Genomic DNA, 19,111 nt, shown 5'->3' on the forward strand with positions numbered 1-19,111 from the left:
ACAAACTAAAATATTGCCTTTCTGAGGCTCAGTCTGCTTACCTGGAAAATGAGAGTGTTGATACTGAGTTTGGAAATTATATTAAAAGAAAAAACGTCATGATCAAGTAGAGTTATTCTAGGAATGCAAGAGATAGCTTAACATAAAAATATTTTGTTGATAATTAAAGGAAGAGAAAAAGTATGATTATTGAGAGATGCTAAAATTTTGACAGCAAATTTTGGTTTAAAAAAACTTCGTAAGCTAAAGAGAGAAGAAAAGTTTGCTTACAATCATTGAGGAGAAAAAAAGATAACTTATCCATAATAAAAAATGATCATGTGAATAGGCAATTCACAGAAAAAGAAATACAGGCTGGGCATGTGTGGTGGCTCATGCCTGTAATCCCAGCACTTTGGGAGGCTGAGGCAGGAGGATCACTTGAGACCAGCAGTTCAAGACCAGCCTGGGCAACATAGTGGGACCCTGTCTCTACTTAAAAAAATAAATTAAAATAAATTCTATAAATAGGAAAGAATCATTTTTGTAATAGCTTCTTGTCAGGATTTTTTCAGTGAAATTTATCAGTCTTTTGTAAAGATCATGATAGCTGCATTTTAGGCACATAAATAGATGCCACATAAATGTTTTTTTTAAATAGCATTAGTGAAATTCACTCCACAAGCCATACAATTTACCCATGTAAAGTTACATAATTCACAGTTGGGCACAGTGGCTCATGCCTGTAATCCTAGCACTTTTGGAGGCTGAAGTGGGCAGATCACCTGAGGTCAGGAGTTCGAGACCAGCCTGGCTAACATGGTAAAACCCCTTCTCTACTAAAAGTACAAAAATTAGTCAGGCATGGTGGCACACGCCTGTAATCCCAGCTACCTGGGAGGCTGAGGCAGGAGAATTGCAGGAACCCGACAGGCAGAGGCTGCAGTAAGCCAACATCATGCCACTGCACTCCAGCCTGGGTGACAGAGCGAGACTCTGTCTCAAAATAAAATAAATAAAGTTACGTAATTCAGTGGTGTTTAGTATATTCACAGAATTGTACATTTATCAGTACAATTTTGGAACATTATGACTGTCATAAAAAGAAACCCTGCACTCCATAGCTATCATATTCCCATTCCCCCGCTGCAATCCCTGTGTCCTAAGTAACTGCTAATCTACTTTCTGTCTCTATAGATTTGTCAATTATGGACTTTTCACATAAATGAAATCATACAATATTTGGTCTTTTGTGACTGGCTTTTTCACTTAGTGAAATGTTTTCAAAATTCATCCATGTTATAGCCAAAATCAGTACTTTATTTCTTTTTATTGCCAAATACAAAAACAATTCTATTCTGTAGACAGACCACATTTTGTTTATCTGTTTATCAGTTAATGGTCATTGGGTTGCTTCCACTTCTTGGCAATTATAAATAATGCTCAATGATTGTAAGCAACCTTTTCTTCTCTCTTTAGCTTACTACGTTTTTTTAAACTAAAATTTGCTATCAAAATTTTAGCATCTCTCAGTAATCATACTTTTTCTCTTTAATTATCAACAAAATATTTTCATGTTAAGCTATCTCTTGCATTCCTAGAATAACTCTACTTGATCATGATGTTTTTTTCTTTTAATAATGCAATTATAAATAAGTATACAGTTTTTGTATGAAAATGTTTTTATTTCTCTGGAGCATGTACCTATGGATGGAATTACTAAATCATATGCTAGTTCTGTGTTTAACTATTTGAAGGATTGAAGGAGTGCCAGATTGTTTTCCAAAGTGGCTGTACCATTTTACATTCCTACCTGCAGTGTATGAAGGTTTCAATTTCTCCACATCCTCACCAATATTATTATCTGTCTTTCTGATTGTAGCCATCCTAGTGGGTGTGAAGTGGATATCTTGTGACTTGGATTTGATTTTCCCTGATGGCTAATGATATTGAACATGTATCTTTCTCTGTGCTTATTGGTCATTTGTATATTTTCTTTGGAGAAATGTCTATTCAGATCCTTTTTCTATTTTTAAAAAATAGCTTTATTGAGGTATATTTGACAAATAAAAATTTGTGTATATTTAAAATGTATAACTTGGTTTTTTTTTAATTAATTTTTTTCTTTTTCCTTTTTTTTTTTTTTTTAAGAGACAGGGTTTTACTCTGTTGCCAAGGCTGAGTGCAGTGGCATGATTATAGCTCACTAGAGCCTCAAACTCCTGGGCACATGCAATCCTCCTGCCTCCCAAGTAACTGGGACTACAGGCATAGGTCACCATGCCTGGCTAATTTTCTTATTTTTTTACAGAGATGGGATCTTGCTATATTGCCCAGGCTGGTCTCAAACTCCTGGGCTCAAACTCCTGGGCACAAGCAATCTTTCCTCCTCAGTCTCCCAAAGTGCTTGTATTACAGGCGTGAGCCACCATGCCCAGCCTGCATATAACTTGATGTTTTCATAATCTGTTTTTTAAATGGACTGTCTTTTCATTTGTGAGTTGTAAGATTTTTTTATATATTATAGATACAAGTCCCTTACCAGTTGTATGATTTGCAAAAATATTTTTCCCATTTTATAGGTTGACTGTTTACTTTTTTTTTTTTTTTGAGACAGTCTCACTCTGTCACCCAGGCTGGAGTGCGGTGCCATGATCTCGGCTCATTGCAACCTCTGCCTCCCAGGTTCAAGTGATTGTCCTGCCTCAGCCTCTCGAGTAGCTGAGACTGCAAGTCCGTGCCACCACACCCAGCTAATTTTTGTATTTTTAGTAGAGATGAGGTTTCGCCATGTTGGCTACATTAGTCTTGAACTCCTGACCTCAGGTGATCCACCGACCTCGGCCTTTCAAAGTGCTGGGATTACAGGTGTGAGCCACCACGCCCAGCTGATTTTTTACTTTCTTGATGATTCCTTTGAAGTACAAAAGTTTTTAATTTTGGTGGTGTCCAGTTTATTTTTTCTTGTTGGCATTTATAAATGTGTTTTGAGAGTAACATCCATGGAAATCCCTGTGTATCATAAAAATATCATTTCATTCTTTATTTTACATTACTGCCTTATTGGTAAAATTATATACCTGCTTTATTTCCAGTCAAGAGAAGAGAGCAGAAAGCAGGCTCTTGCTGCTAAAAGAGAAAAAAGAAAAGAAAAGAGAAAAAAGAAAAAAGAGGAACAGAAAAGGAAACAGGAAGAAGATGAAGAAAACAAACCTAAGGAGAATTTGGAACTACCAGAGGATGAAGATGAAGAGGAGAATGATGAAGATGGTGAGAAACAAACCATCTGAATTAACGATAAAATTCTCCTTTGTTTATCAACTTCATTTTGAGTGCTCTTTGCTCTAGTTAACTCTAATTAAACATTTGATTACTTTATTAATCTGAAATGGACAATGACTTTTATAGTAAATATTTGTAAGTGTTTTGCATTGTAAATTAATGCAGAGAAACAAGAGGGAAAACAAGCGCATAATTTGAATAAATTCAGTTGTAATTTAAGTCACCTTGTAAAACACTGCATATATACTAAAAGCAATACAGTAAGAAGTTTGCCACCTTTTTTTGAGATTCTTCTCTAACTCTTCCTCTCCTGATTAGAAGTAAAGTTTCTCAGTTTACTTTTAGCTGAGATTCAGGCTCAAGGATATAGAGGCCTGAAATGTCAGTAGAGATGGGTTTAGTACTCTCAAAGAGTTATTTATTGTACTGTCTGGCAGTGCTTGTAGTAGGCAAATAATTTTGTTCTACTTGGATTCTAATTCTAAAATACTATTTGAAAAATGTCCTAAATTCAAACTATATTGTGGTTTGGGTTCATGAGACTAGAATTAAGAATATTAAGAATATTGGGCCGGGTGCAATGGCTCACACCTGTAATCCCAGCACTTTGGGAGGCCGAGAGCGGATCACGAGGTCAGGAGTTTGAGACCAGCCTGACCAATATGGTGAAACCCCGTCTCTACTTAAAAAAAAAAAAAAAAAAAATACAAAATTAGCCTGGGATTACAGGCGTAGTGGCACATGCCTATAATCCCACCTACTCAGGAGGCTGACGCAGGAGAATTGCTTGAACCTGGGAGGCGGAGGTGGTGAGCGGAGTTCACGCCATTGCACTCCAGCCTGGGTGACAGGAGCAAAACTCTGTCTCAAAAAAAAAATAAAAAGAAAAAAAAGAATATTAAGAATGTTGCTAGTATGTGTGTCCTATACCACCTTAGATAAGAAAATATAATATTTTATATTTGTTCTAACAACAAATAATAGTAAATATTTATTAGGCTAACAAGAGCAAAGATTTTTTGTGTGTGTTTTTTTGAGATGAGGTCTCCCTCTGCCACCCAGGCTGGAGTGCAGTGGTGCAATCTCAGCTCACTGCAACCTCTGCCCCCCAGGTTCAGGTGATCCGCCCACCCCAGCCTCCCAAGTAGCGGGGACCACAGGTATGCACCACCATCCCCAGCTAATTTTTTTATTTTTTGTAGAGACAAGATTTCGCCATGTTGCCCAGGAGATCTTGAACTCCTGAGCTCAAGTAATCAATCCACCTGCCTTGGCCTCCCACAGTGCTGAAATTACAGGCATGAGCCACTGCACCTGGCCACAGTAAAAGATTTCTTTATTTCAGCTGGGCGCAGTGGCTCACGCCTGTAATCCCAGCACTTTGGGAGGCCGAGGCGGGTGGATCATGAGGTCAGGAGTTTGAGATCAGCCTGGCCAACATGGTGAAACCCTGTCTCTACTAAAAGTACAAAAATTAGCCGGGCATGGTGGCACATGCCTGTAGTCCCAGCTACCCAGGAGGCAGAGGTTGCAGTGAGCCAATATCGCACCACTGCATTCTAGCCTGGGCGACAGAGCAAGACTCCGTCTCAAAAAAAAAAAAGATTTCTTTATTTCTTAGTGAATACTGGTGAAAGGAAAATATGATGTAAAACACTGAATTATTATGAATTATCAAATATATTCTGTCAGAATTTGTTTTGAGATCTGTGACTTAGTATGATTTTTATTCTTTTTAACAATTTCAGTGGAGCAAGAAGTTCCCATAGAACCTCCTAGTGCAACCACCACCACTACGATTGGAATCTCTGCAACATCTGCAACATTCACAAATGTGTTTGGGAAAAAAAGGGCCAATGTGGTGACAACTCCCAGCACCAATCGGAAAAATAAGAAGAACAAAACAAAAGAAACCCCTCCTACAGCACATTTAATTTTACCAGAACAACATATGTCTTTAGCCCAACAAAAGGCAGATAAAAATAAAATAAATGGAGAACCTAGAGGTGGTGGTGCAGGTGGGAATAGTGATTCAGATAACTTGGACAGCACAGACTGCAACAGTGAGAGTAGCAGTGGTGGTAAAAGCCAAGAGTTAAATTTTGTGATGGATGTGAATTCCTCTAAATACCCCTCACTGCTCCTTCATTCCCAAGAAGAAAAGACAAGTACTGCTACTTCCAGAACTCAGACACGGTAAATTTTTCTGATTTGTTAACTCTACCTGCATCTTTCCTTCTTCATGCCTGGCACAATAATTTGAAGTATATTAATCCAAGTACAAGTTGTGTTAAACAATTGAAGTCTACCACATTATCTGTCTTCAATATTCAAAACTGAAATTCACCCATGTCCTCTTTATCATTTGCTAGTTAGGAAATGAGATTATTAGAAATTTTTATAGGATTCATAGTCTGAAGTTGAAAATATTTGCATGCTTTGATTTTATCTAACTATGTCATTTTTATTGATTATAGTCTAATTTTTGGCATCTGAATCCATTTTAATACTAAAATAAATGATGGGTTCTTTGCTCTATTTCTGTTTTTCTGACTCATTGATTATTTGATGTGCCAAAGTTTAATACGAATATTTCAGCATAACTCTGGCTATAAAGCAATAGTCTCTTGAGTTTCTATCTTAAAACTTATCTTTTATTGTACTTGCTATTTGTCTCTTCTTAGACTTGAAGGTGAAGTGACTCCTAATTCCTTGTCAACCAGCTACAAGACAGTGTCATTGCCATTAAGCTCTCCAAACATAAAGCTGAATCTCACTAGCCCTAAAAGGGGTCAGAAAAGAGAAGAAGGGTGGAAAGAAGTTGTACGAAGGTAAATAGAATTAGTTCCATCTTTTTAGCTTTCATATATTTTCCCTTTCTCATGTGAGATGGCTACCTCGTTAATTAATGAATAATTTGAATGTGGTTATTATTTTAAACTGCATTGCCACACTAAATCCAGAATATGCTAAAGCAAAATTAGAAGCAGTATGTAAATTTTGCATGCATATTTTATATGACACAAGAAATTTTGGCTTTTTTGGATAACCTCAGTTGCTTTTTATGTAGTTCAAATGTAAAGGCTTTCTCTTGCTTTTTTTCTTTCTCATGTCTCAGTAATTCTAGAACTAAAGTACTAATAATCAACTTTAGATTCAGAATACATGTCAGCTCATCATTGACCTGAGGCTTTATTTTTTATTGCTAAGTATGAGCTGTTGATACTGGTTTAAAATGAATATGCTAGCATAGTTATTCTGTGTGGATTTTAATAATATGGTATTCATTATTTTAACAGGGTCATTGCAGTTTAATTGATGTGTAATATTTTGGGCAGATTTGAATGCTTATATTGTGAGTGATTTAAATATAATTTTTGTTTTCAGTGGCAGTGTAATTTTTAAAATTAGGTTCTCTGAAACTGCAGAGGCAATGTAATTTTTAACTTTACTAAATTCAATTCAATATTACAAGAGATCAGTTTCTAAAATAAAAACTTTTAATAATTTCCTCTTTAGCATTTAAGAAATGTTATTCTACAAAATGTCCATGAACATACTTACTAAGACATCTTTTTTAATAAAGAGACATTTAATTTCATAAGCTCATGTGTATTCTTCATTTTATAGGTCAAAGAAATTGTCTGTTCCAGCCTCAGTGGTGTCCAGGATAATGGGAAGAGGTGGATGCAACATCACTGCAATACAGGATGTTACTGGTGCCCATATTGATGTGGATAAACAAAAAGATAAGAATGGCGAGAGAATGATCACAATAAGGTAATTGTGCAAAATGTATACTGCTAGTTCTGAGTAGAAATTATAAGAAGCATACCTTTGTTAGGTATGATATAATTAAGAACTTTATTTGATGGTTAAGATTACCTTTTTTTTTTTTTTTTTTAATGTTTTTGGTCTTGTTTCTGTTTTTTTTTTCCCTCAGGGGTGGCACAGAATCAACAAGATATGCAGTTCAACTAATCAATGCACTCATTCAAGATCCTGCTAAGGAACTGGAAGACTTGATTCCTAAAAATCATATCAGAACACCTGCCAGCACCAAATCAATTCATGCTAACTTCTCATCTGGAGTAGGTACCACAGCAGCTTCCAGTAAAAATGCATTTCCTTTGGGTGCTCCAACTCTTGTAACTTCACAGGCAACAACGTTATCTACGTTCCAGCCCACTAATAAACTTAATAAGAATGTTCCAACAAATGTACGTTCTTCTTTCCCAGTTTCTCTACCCTTAGCTTATCCTCACCCTCATTTTGCCCTGCTGGCTGCTCAAACTATGCAACAGATTCGGCATCCTCGCTTACCCATGGCCCAGTTTGGAGGAACCTTCTCACCTTCTCCTAACACATGGGGACCATTCCCAGTGAGACCTGTGAATCCTGGCAACACAAATAGCTCTCCAAAGCATAATAACACAAGCCGTCTACCTAACCAGAACGGGACTGTTTTACCCTCAGAGTCTGCTGGACTAGCTGCTGCCAGTTGTCCTATCACTGTCTCTTCTGTAGTTGCTGCCAGTCAGCAACTGTGTGTCACTAATACCCGGACTCCTTCATCAGTCAGAAAGCAGTTGTTTGCCTGTGTGCCTAAGACGAGTCCTCCAGCAACAGTGATTTCTTCTGTGACAAGCACTTGTAGTTCCCTGCCTTCTGTCTCCTCTGCACCTATCACTAGCGGGCAAGCTCCCACCACATTTCTACCTGCAAGTACTTCTCAAGCACAGCTTTCTTCACAAAAGATGGAGTCTTTCTCTGCTGTGTCACCCACCAAAGAGAAAGTGTCCACACAGGACCAGCCCATGGCAAACCTATGTACCCCATCTTCAACTGCAAACAGTTGCAGTAGCTCTGCCAGCAACACCCCGGGAGCTCCAGAAACTCACCCATCCAGTAGTCCCACTCCTACTTCCAGTAACACACAAGAGGAGGCACAGCCATCCAGTGTGTCTGATTTAAGTCCTATGTCAATGCCTTTTGCATCTAACTCAGAACCTGCTCCATTGACTTTGACATCACCCAGAATGGTTGCTGCTGATAATCAGGACACCAGTAATTTACCTCAGTTAGCTGTACCAGCACCTCGAGTTTCTCATCGAATGCAGCCCAGAGGTTCTTTTTACTCCATGGTACCAAATGCAACTATTCACCAGGATCCCCAGTCTATTTTTGTTACAAATCCAGTTACTTTAACACCACCTCAAGGCCCACCAGCTGCAGTGCAGCTTTCTTCAGCTGTGAACATTATGAATGGTTCTCAGATGCACATAAACCCAGCAAATAAGTCTTTGCCACCTACATTTGGCCCAGCCACACTTTTCAATCACTTCAGCAGTCTTTTTGATAGTAGTCAGGTGCCAGCTAACCAGGGCTGGGGAGATGGTCCACTGTCCTCACGAGTTGCTACAGATGCCTCTTTCACTGTTCAGTCAGCGTTCCTGGGTAACTCAGTGCTTGGACACTTGGAAAACATGCACCCTGATAACTCAAAGGCACCTGGCTTCAGACCACCTTCCCAGCGAGTTTCTACTAGTCCAGTTGGTAAGTTATTAACTATTGCTGCAGTTCAGTTTGGAGCTCCTATGGCCTAATCTCACCTTAAGTGGACAAAAAAAGTAGCAAGAGGTAAATCACTCACATATAATGAGCTGCTTTAGATTCTCTCTGTGATCTTTCTGTCCCTCATGGTAAGGAAGTTATACCATAGTGTAAGTCCATTTTCTTGGAATTGGTGTCTATTCATATTAATAAAAAAAACTCCAGGGATGTTTCAAGGATTCCAAATTTACAGACTTAAAAAAAAATCATAGTGATTGTTTGCATTTCTTAGATTTAAAAAATTGAAGTTGCAAAGGTGTTTAGGCACAAGTTCATAATTTACATTGTTTAATAGTACTCTGTTGTTTATTTTAGGTATAGCTATTTGTTTTTTATGTATTTTATTTTTTATTTTTATTATTTTATTTTATTTTTTTGAGACAGGGTCTCACTCTATCACCCAGGCTGGAGTGCAGTGGCCCAGTCTCAGCTCACTGTAACCTCCACCTCCTAGGCTCAAGCATTTCTCGTGCCTCAGCTTCTCAAGTAGCTGGGACTACAGGCATGCGCCACCATGCCTGGCTAATTTTTTGTATTTTTAGTAGAGACGGGGTTTTGCCATGTTACCCAGGCTGGTCTCGAACTCCTGTGCTCAGGCAATATCCGCCTGCCTTGGCCTTCTAAAATGCTAGGATTACAGGTGTGAGCTACCGTGCCCAGCCTAGATACAGCTATTTGAAGAGACTCAGTCATTTATAGGCTCTTACTTTTGAAAGACCAATGTAGATTTAGCTATTGCTTCTTTGAAATTATAAATTAGCTGCCGAGGCATTATGAGAAATATATAGACAGATTTGAGGTCAGTTTTGGCTTGGAGATATTTGGAGAACCAGAATCTATTTTCTATAGTTTAAGAGCCAAATTTTAGTCTAATCTGCACTGTTCTGAAAAACAAATTAAAAATGTGGCCGACCCAGAATATGGCACTATTGCCTCTTAGCATTTCTCTTCCAGTTGGAAAACTGCCCCATATTCCATGCTACTTTGTTGCTAATTATAAACTGACCTATGTTGTTTAAAATTATTTGTGAGTTATGAATATGGCATAGCCTTAGCTTTCATTTCAGATATGTTTCCATTTGTCTTTTCAGGAAAACATAGCTGTTATATTGTATTTCAAATAGAAATAGAAGCCTGCATATGACTATCTATGGTCCAAAATATTCTCTAAATTTTTTCCCTTCCTCTCTGTAAATAGGCATCTATTACAACTTTTCATTTGGGGAAAGTAATATAGACTTTGAGAAGCCCCAGGGTGAAAGAAGAGCTCATTGCCAGTACCCAGGATGTGATAGGAAGCATTAATCCTTGACCTTCCTTCTAGGGCCTGGGATTAATAATCTTGGCCCCATTTCTTAACTGCTTGTATGGTTTCTTTTGTTGATGCTCTTTTCACGGATATAGTTTACTTTCCTAGTTTTCAGGTAAGAAGTAGTAATACCGACTGAGCGTGGTGGTTCATGCCTGTAATCCCAGCACTTTGGGAAGCTGAGGCAAGTGGTTTACATGAGGTCAGGAGTTTGAGACCAGCCTGGCCAACATGGTGAAACCCCATCTCTACTAAAAATAAAAAAAATAGCCAGGCATGATGGTGCAGGTCTGTAGTCCCAGCTACTTGGGAGTCTGAGGCACAGGAATAACTTGAACCCAGAAGATGGAGGTTGCGGTAAGCCAAAATCATGCCACAGCACTCCAGGCCTGAACAAAAGAGCGAGACTGTCAGGAAAAAAAAAAAAAAAAAAAGTAGTAATACTTAAGATGGGAAAAGATAGAGAGAAACTGAAACCATTATACATGGTAGGTAGGAATGTAAAATGGTACATCTGCTTTGGAAAAACAGTTTCACAGTTCCTCAGAAAGTTAGACGTAAGAGTGATCATATGATCCCGTTATTCTACTCCTAGGGAAGATATATGTCTATAGAAAAACTGGCACACCAATGTTCATAGCAACATTATTCATAATAGCCAAAATGTAGAAACAACTGAACGTTCATTAACTGACAAGCAGATAAACAAAATGTGGTATATCTATAGAACGTAATATTTTGTATTTGGTATAAAAAGAAATAAAGGGCCGGGCGCGGTGGCTCACGCCTATAATCCCAGCACTTTGGGAGGCCGAGGTGGTTGGATCATGAGATCAGAAGTTCGAGACCAGCCTGGCCAACATGGTAAAACCCTGTCTCTACTAAAATACAAAACATTAGCTGGGTGTGGTGGTGCGCTCCTGTAGTCCCAGCTACTCAGGAGGCCGAGGCAGGGGAATCACTTGAACACAGGAGGTGGAGGTTGCAGTGAGCTGAGATCGCGCCACTGCACTCCAGCCTGGTGACAGAGCGAGACTCTGTCTTAAAAAAAAAAAAAGAAGTACTGATTCATGCTGTAACATGGATGAACTTTGAAAACATTTTACTAAATGAAAGAAGCCAGTCACAAAAGACCAGATACTTATTTTATGATTCCATTTATGTGAAACATCCAGATTAGCAAATCCATAGAGACAGAAAGTAGATTAGTGGTTACCTAGGATGAAGGGGTGATTGGAGGGTGGGTGATAGCTTAGGGGTGCAGAATTTCTTTTTCTTTTTTTTCTTGAGACAGGGCCTCACTCTGTTGCCCAGGCTGGAGTGTAGTGGCGTGATCATGGCTCACTGCAGCCTCAACCTCCTGGGCTTCAAGCAATTATTCTACCTTGGCATCCCAAAGAGATAGGATTGCGGGTGTGAGCCACCATGCCCAGCTTCAGAGTTTCTTTTTAGGATAACAGAAATGTTCTAAAATTGATGTGGTCATGAATGCACAATTCTGTGAATATACAAAAAGCTACTGAATAGTATAACTTTAAATGAGTAAATTGTATGGTTTGTGAATTAAATCTCAGTAAAGCTATTAAAAAGTACATTTATGTGGCATCTACATTTAGGTCCCTAAAATGCACATCATGATCTTTAAAAGCTATCATGATTAGCTGGGCACAGTGGCTCACGCCTGTGCTGGGAGGCTGAGTTGGGTGGATCACTTGAAGTCAGGAGTTCAAGACCAGCCTGGCCAACATGGGGAAACCCCCGTCTCTACCAAACATACCGAATTTAGCCAGGCATGGTGGTGGGTGCCTGTAATCCCAGCTACTCAGTAGGCTGAGGCAGGAGAATCGCTTGAACCTGGGAGGCAGAGGTTTCAGTGAGCTGAGATTGTGCCACTATACTCAGCCTGGGCAATAGAGCAAGACTCTGTCTCCAAAAAAAAAAAAAAAAAAAAAAAAAGCTATCATGATCTTTGCAAAAGACTGACAGATTTCACTGTAAAAATATTGACAGTGGCCAGGTGTGGTGGCTCACACCTGTAATTTGAGTACTTTGGAAGGCCAAGTCAGGAGGATCACTTGAACCCAGGAGTTCGAGACCACCCTAGGCAGCATAGTGGGACCCTGTCTCGATAAAAAATAAATTTCAAAGTTAGCTCAGTGTGGGACCGGGCACGGTGGCTCACGCCTGTAATCCCAGCACTTTGGGAGGCCGAGGCGGGCATATCACGAGGTCAGGAGATCGAGACCATCCTGGTTAACACGGTGAAACCCCATCTCTACTAAAAATACAAAAAAATTAGCCAGGCGTGGTCGCAGGCGCTTGTGGTCGCAGCTACTTGGGAGGCTGAGGCAGGAGAATGGCGTGAACCCGGGAGGCGGAGCTTGCAGTGAGCCGAGATCGCACCACTGGACTCCAGCCTGGGCAACAGAGCGAGACTCCGTCTCAAAAAAATAAATAAATAAAAATAAATTAGCTCAGTGTGGTGGTACACGCTTGTAGTCCCAGCTACTCAGCGGGGCTAGGCAGGAGGATTGCTTGAGCCCAGAGGTCGAGGCTGCAGTGAGCCATGATCACACCACTGCTGCACTGTAGCCTGAGTGAGAGAGCAAGACCCTGTCTCAAAACAAAAACAAAAACAAAAAACAAGAAGTTATTATAGAAATGATTCATTTCAATAAAAAAAGAAAGAAATGATTCATTTCCTACTTACAGACTTTTTAAAGCCACATTCAGTATTCTCACTACCTCTAGGTTTTGCTAACATCTACTTTGGTTAGCACTAGAAAATTTAATTTTTTTTGTCAGGAAAGCACAGTAATAAATTGCCTACTGTTGCCTACCACAATAATGAAAGTCTGAAATAAGTAGGAAATGGATTAAGTTACCCACATGTCCAGAGTAGGCAAATCTATAGAGACAGAAAGATTAGTGATTGCTTAGAAATGGAAATATGAGTCTGGGTGCCGTGGCTCACACCTGTAACCCCAGCACTTTGGGAGGCCGAGGCGGGTGGATCATGAGGTCAGGAGATCGAGACCATCCTGGCCAACATGGGGAAACCCCGTTTCTACTAAAAATACAAAAAATTAGCCAGGCGTGATGGCAGATGCCTGTAGTCCCAGCTGCTTGGGAGGCTGAGGCAGAAGAATGGCATGAACCCGGGAGGCGGAGCTTGCAGTGAGCTGAGATCGTGCCACTGCACTCCAGCCTGGGTGACAGAGCAAGACTCCGTCTCAGAAAAAAAAAAAAGAAATGGAAATATGAGGGTGAGGACCCAGTGAATGACAGGTAATGAGTATGGAGTTTCTTTTAAGGGAGACAAAAATGTTCTAACATTGATTGTGGTGATGGTTGCACAATCCTGTGAGTATACTAAAATCCAATGAATTACATACTTTAAATGGGTGAATTATATGGTATGTGAATTACATCTCGAAGTCATTTTTTTTAAATGATGGGGAAATCAAAGTCTGAAAATAAGACCTGCTTAAAAGAAATTTTGACAGTCGATGTTGATATTAACTACTTTTTCCTGAAATAATAAACCATAATCCTTTTCCAGACCTTCATCCTCTTTTCCTAATACATTTTCCAGAGAAAGCAATGGAATTTGAGAAGATGGCTAAGTTCAGATTTATACAAACTAGATAGAAACTTTGATAATAGTTTGCAACTGTTGATATTTTCTATCAGAATACTGAAATTATCCTCAGTAGTAGGCTTTTCCTCTTTGTGAGGAAGGAAACATTGGTAGATTTTGTTACTTATCTTCTATAGGAAATGACTATAGTTATACAGATGAAAAGCTGTACTTTGACTACAAAAGGGAATGCAGAAGTTATTGTTGGGTGCTACTTAGTTACAGCATACTCCCATTTCATATCCCCTCCAGTTAAAAGCTTTGAGATTCATCTAGAACATTACTCCAGGTGACTGACACTCTTATTAAACATTGAGCCCATTTTCCTGTATCTAGTGCTGTTTGGCGATATTCTTCTGGACTGTAAGGAAAAAATGGATTTGGCCATACAGTATCACATAGATGGATTGTTTTTGCTGTGGTCTGTGAAAATGAGCCACATGCTATCTTTTATTTATTTGTTTGGTTATTTTTACAGCTTATCTCACTTTGGTGGAAGTCTTCTTGGGCTTTCAATTTTAAAGTTTTAGCTAATTGGATGTCTTGGACCTGTTTTATTTCAGGGTTACCATCCATTGACCCATCAGGCAGCTCCCCATCTTCCTCTTCTGCTCCTCTGGCAAGTTTTTCCGGCATACCAGGAACAAGGGTTTTCCTGCAAGGGCCAGCTCCTGTTGGGACTCCTAGTTTCAACAGACAACATTTTTCTCCCCATCCTTGGACAAGCGCCTCAAACTCATGTAGGAATCCTGGAGGAACTCTTCCCAAAGAGTTTTGAATAAGTTATTAAATCATTTATTTCAGTTACAACACCATGTTGTAACTTCAGTAAACTAAGTGGTATACAGATGCCCAAGGTTTGTTCTGTGGTCATGTGAAAAAATTGTCAGTCATTTTTAGCATAGAAAACTTGAGAATTATTCTTTCAAGCCAAAAATGTTTTACAGTAGAACTTGGATCAAGAAAAGAGGTACTAGGCTGGGTGCAGTGGCTGACACCTGTAATCCCAGCACTTTGGGAGGCCTAGGCAAGAGGATCGCTTGAGCCCAGCAGTTGGAGACCAGCCTGGGCAACAGCAAGACCCTGTCTCTATTTAAAAAAAAAAAAAAGTACCGCAAGTAGTTTTACAAAAGGACCCTTTGGAAGCAGTGTTGTAAAATTATTTCGTAAATCTGGAAAGAAGTTGAATTTTTGTATATGGTCAGTTTGGTGTGATTTCTCATGTATTTTTACATTTTATGAAACTATTGCCTTTTATAAGTTAAAATATTCCTTTGTTCTATTGATTGATTGATTGATTGATTGAGATAGAGTGTCTCGCTCTGTTGCCCTGGCTGGAGTGCAGTGGCACGATCTTGGTTCACTCCAGCTTCTGCCTCCCAGGCTCAAGCGATTCTCCTGCCTCAGCCTCCCGAGCAGCTGGGTTTACAGGTGCCCGCCACCATGCCTGGCTAATTTTTATATTTTTAGTAGAGACAGGGTTTCACCATGTTGGCCAGGCTGGTCTCAAACTCCTAACCTTGGGTGGTCCGCCTGCCTCAGCCTCCCAAAATGCTGGGATTACAGGCGTGAGCCACCTGCCTGGCCCCTTTGTTCTATTTATTTCAATGTTTAGAACAGATGAAGTATGTGGAATTGAACAGAATTGGATTTTTATTTTATTTTAATTAGCATCATGAGGTAGTCAGTGAGTATTGGCTTTTTTGACAAGGAAAATTACCCAAATCACCCAAGAGTTCCATTAAGAAACAAAGCTGTGAATCAAAATCATATAATGCTTTGCTAACATTTGACCTTATTTCCTTATAGAAACAAAAAGGGCTGTAGAAAGGGAAAAAAGAAAAGACTAACAAGTATAGAGGGTCACCAGATGTTTTCTAGAAAATATGCTAGGTACTGTGCAAATATTGCCACATTTTAGTTAATTTTAAAATGTGGCTGGGCGTGGTGGCTCACGTCTGTAATCCCAGCACTTTGGGAGGCTGAGGCGGGCAGATCCCCTGAGGTTGGGAGTTTGAGACCAGCCTGACCAACATGGAGAAACCCGTCTCTACTAAAAATACAAAATTACCAGGTGAGGTGGTGCATGCCTGTAATCCTAGCTACCCGGGAGGCTGAGGCAGGAGAATCACTTGAATCCAGAAGGCAAAGGTTGCAGTGAGCCAAGATCACGCCATTGTACTCCAGCCTGGGCAACAAGAGCAGAATTCCGTCTCAAAAAAAAAAAAAAAAGTGACAATAATGTTTTGAGCAGATTATTTAGAGCTAGAATAAAAAAACAAATGTGGCCTGCTTCCTTTCTAGCATTGTTTAGTTCAATTGGGAAAACATTTTTTAGACTATTGTATACTTATTATAGGCAGAAATCGTGTAGGATAATGTTTATAGAAATTATGTTTTATTTGAATGTTCTTTTAAAATGAAAATTTTCTTTACAGAACTTATGTTGTGGAATAGATCTTTCCAACAAGGTTTCTCATATTCTTATAGTTTTTTATATGTAATAAAACAATAGAGAAATATTTTGCCACCAGGTGACTCTCCTATTCCATCTGTTTCTTCGGGATCATCTTCACCTCTTTCAGCCACTTCTGCCCCACCAACATTGGGCCAACCAAAAGGAGTCAGTGCCAGTCAAGATCGAAAGATACCTCCCCCGATTGGAACAGAGAGACTGGCCCGAATTCGGCAAGGAGGGTCTGTTGCACAAGCCCCGGCGGGGACCAGTTTTGTTGCTCCCGTTGGACACAGTGGAATCTGGTCATTTGGTGTCAATGCTGTGTCAGGTACAATTGCCTTGCTCTCTCTCTGGAGGGATATCTCAAGTAAGCTGTAGGTTTGCCATTAAAACTTAGTTCCTTAGAAAACACAAACAAAAAAAACTTAGTTCCTATGTTTAACACTCAATTAGGGAAGGGTGTTTATATCTTTGAGGAGTTCAGTCCAATTTCAGAGTCTGGAATATTGGTTGAGGTAATACATAGAGTTAATCAGAAACAAAAGATTCAAAGTGTGTGTCCTTTCTCTCTTAAGTAATCATTTGAGTTCTTTCAGAGAGTACTTAGTCTTTTAAAAGACAGGGTAAAGTGGAGTATTCAGAGGACTTTACCTAGTTTTTCAGGAACTGGTTTTTTTTGGCTAGCAAGACTGTGATAAATATGCTTTGAGCTCTTCAGAGGAAAGATTTCAATAACATTTGGTCATGTTTGGTAATAACGATGGTAATGTTTTGTTGTTTTATCCAAATAAATTTAAAACTTTGTTTTCAATTATTCTTTCCAGAAGGCTTATCAGGTTGGTCACAATCTGTGATGGGGAACCATCCAATGCATCAACAATTACCAGACCCAAGCACATTCTCCCAACATCAGCCAATGGAGAGAGATGATTCTGGAATGGTAGCCCCCTCTAACATTTTTCATCAGCCTATGGCAAGTGGTTTTGTGGATTTTTCTAAAGTGAGTTGACAAACGTCACTGTAACTTGATTGACACTTTGTCAGCCAATGTAGTCACATTAGGGAATACCTTGTATTGAAATAATGCTCCCTTTTGTTTCTGTGGCTTTGCTAGATCTTTTGCTTAATTTCAGGAGTGCACAGAGTTGTCCACAGTAGTTTGTCCTGAAGATGTCCCCATCCCCCGAAAACACCTGAGGGATTTGGGTTTTGCCACTTTGTGCTCTGCTACTACAGCTTTGAGGGAGGCCTCTACCCCTCTTAAAAGCTGGCCATGAGTTCAGTGATGCTTTCTTGTCTGCTCTGACAGCTTTATGTCGGCAATCAATTATGTAGAGTTCCCATTTTCTTCTTAGCTCAAGCTTATTCATGAAACTAAAATATGGGAAAGTTGAGGTTATTTTTATCAAATATGAGAAATTTCCTGATGATTTCATATTGGATTTAGTTTCTTTCTCTCTCTTGTTTTTTGTTGAAAAGCTTTGCAGATGCAGATAAACATTTTGTTTTCTCAACACTGCCATACTGTACTTATAGGATCTTTTGGAGTTCTTTAAATGAGGAATATTAGAGAAGTCTAAGCTGGTATTATGGGATTTATAGTAATTTTATAATTTATAGTAATTTTATGATTAAATCTTTTTTCCTGCTGTTTTAGGGTCTGCCAATTTCCATGTATGGAGGCACCATAATACCCTCTCATCCTCAGCTTGCTGATGTTCCAGGAGGCCCTCTGTTTAATGGACTTCACAATCCAGATCCTGCTTGGAACCCTATGATAAAAGTTATCCAAAATTCAACTGAATGCACTGATGCCCAGCAGGTAAAATGGGCTTAATGCTCTTTTGTTTTTTAGATTTGTCACATCATTCTTTTTGTTTTGTGAGAAGTATAAGTACTGAATATCAAAAGTCATAATTGACCATTTCGATCTGGATTGCTTTTTCAATATCAAGATGATGCTACTGAACACTTTATTTAATATATGTGTATTCTTCCTAGGCAGAAACAGTGAATTGCCATTGCATTTATATATTCATTTTGTAACTGTCTAAAGATTCCTAATTAGAAATTCCAATTTTTCCTCCCCCTTTTCAGATTTGGCCTGGCACGTGGGCACCTCATATTGGAAACATGCATCTCAAATATGTCAACTAAGTTAGAAGGTCTTTACTCTTTAGCCTTGTTTAAGAAACCTATGACCTTGGAAGAACCATGGGGATTTTTTTTTAATGTGCCTAAGGAATTTTCTCTGAGGCTTTAGCAATGGAAATTTGATTGCCCATTGTATAAGAACAAATTGATTTCCTATCCACCTGATTATGTTCTCTGGTTAGTTTAGCCATTTTGAACTTAAGATCATATGACCTTAGTGCTTTTGGCTAAACATACTGAATACTACTTGTATGCAGAAGAGAATTAGTTGATTACATGTTTCAACCTTTTAGGGTGATAAATACATGTATAATTGTTTACATACTTAAAAGGAAAAAGTTGAGTAAATTTCTTGTCATATAGTGGCTCTACGTAATGTAGCCTGTATTAATGTGAAATATTTACCCGAATATTCAATAAAAAGATGAACAGTCTTTAGAAGTGGGGTGTGATCCTTTCAGTGGTCATGCAGGTACCACTCAATCCACATTATATTGAACCAGATGGTTAATACTATATTTGTAACAGGCTTCTCACATTTAACACTTGAGTCCCTTCTTAGACTGCCTTGAAAAAGCACTTTTAAGACTATTTACCTATTTATTCTGTGTTAAACATTCCTTGTTCCCTTGTTGTCTTCCATAATCCTTTAACATATGAGAAAGTTTCAAGCTCT

General features: G+C 39.0%; 1 protein-coding gene and 1 non-coding gene across 12 annotated transcripts in view; one reads left to right on the forward strand and one right to left on the reverse strand.

Moving 5' to 3' along the window:
• The window catches only part of ANKHD1 (ankyrin repeat and KH domain containing 1), a 135,906-nt gene extending 117,037 nt beyond the window's left edge, over positions 1-18,869 (forward strand). For 3 of the 11 annotated variants that reach the window (XM_016953938.3, XM_016953941.3, XM_063810747.1), the window contains 10 exons: positions 3,075-3,249; positions 5,010-5,457; positions 5,946-6,092; positions 6,892-7,041; positions 7,205-8,817; positions 14,387-14,563; positions 16,409-16,609; positions 17,106-17,281; positions 17,939-18,103; positions 18,379-18,869. In XM_016953938.3, coding sequence (XP_016809427.1) covers positions 3,075-3,249; positions 5,010-5,457; positions 5,946-6,092; positions 6,892-7,041; positions 7,205-8,817; positions 14,387-14,563; positions 16,409-16,609; positions 17,106-17,281; positions 17,939-18,103; positions 18,379-18,438 — 3,312 coding nt within the window. In that variant the 3' untranslated portion in view covers positions 18,439-18,869. Of the gene's footprint in view, positions 1-3,074; positions 3,250-5,009; positions 5,458-5,945; positions 6,093-6,891; positions 7,042-7,204; positions 8,818-14,386; positions 14,564-16,357; positions 16,610-17,105; positions 17,282-17,938; positions 18,104-18,378 lie in introns of those variants that run through there. The other 8 variants (XM_054684627.2, XM_054684629.2, XM_016953937.3 and 5 more) reach the window with 7 other exon arrangements.
• LOC112209343 (small nucleolar RNA SNORD45) lies at positions 6,370-6,446 on the reverse strand. The gene has a single exon (XR_002944084.1). It is a non-coding gene; the product is annotated as a small nucleolar RNA SNORD45 (small nucleolar RNA).
• Positions 18,870-19,111: the final 242 nt, after the last annotated feature.

Source organism: Pan troglodytes, chromosome 4 (assembly GCF_028858775.2).
Source record: "Pan troglodytes isolate AG18354 chromosome 4, NHGRI_mPanTro3-v2.0_pri, whole genome shotgun sequence".
Lineage (NCBI taxonomy): Eukaryota > Metazoa > Chordata > Mammalia > Primates > Hominidae > Pan > Pan troglodytes.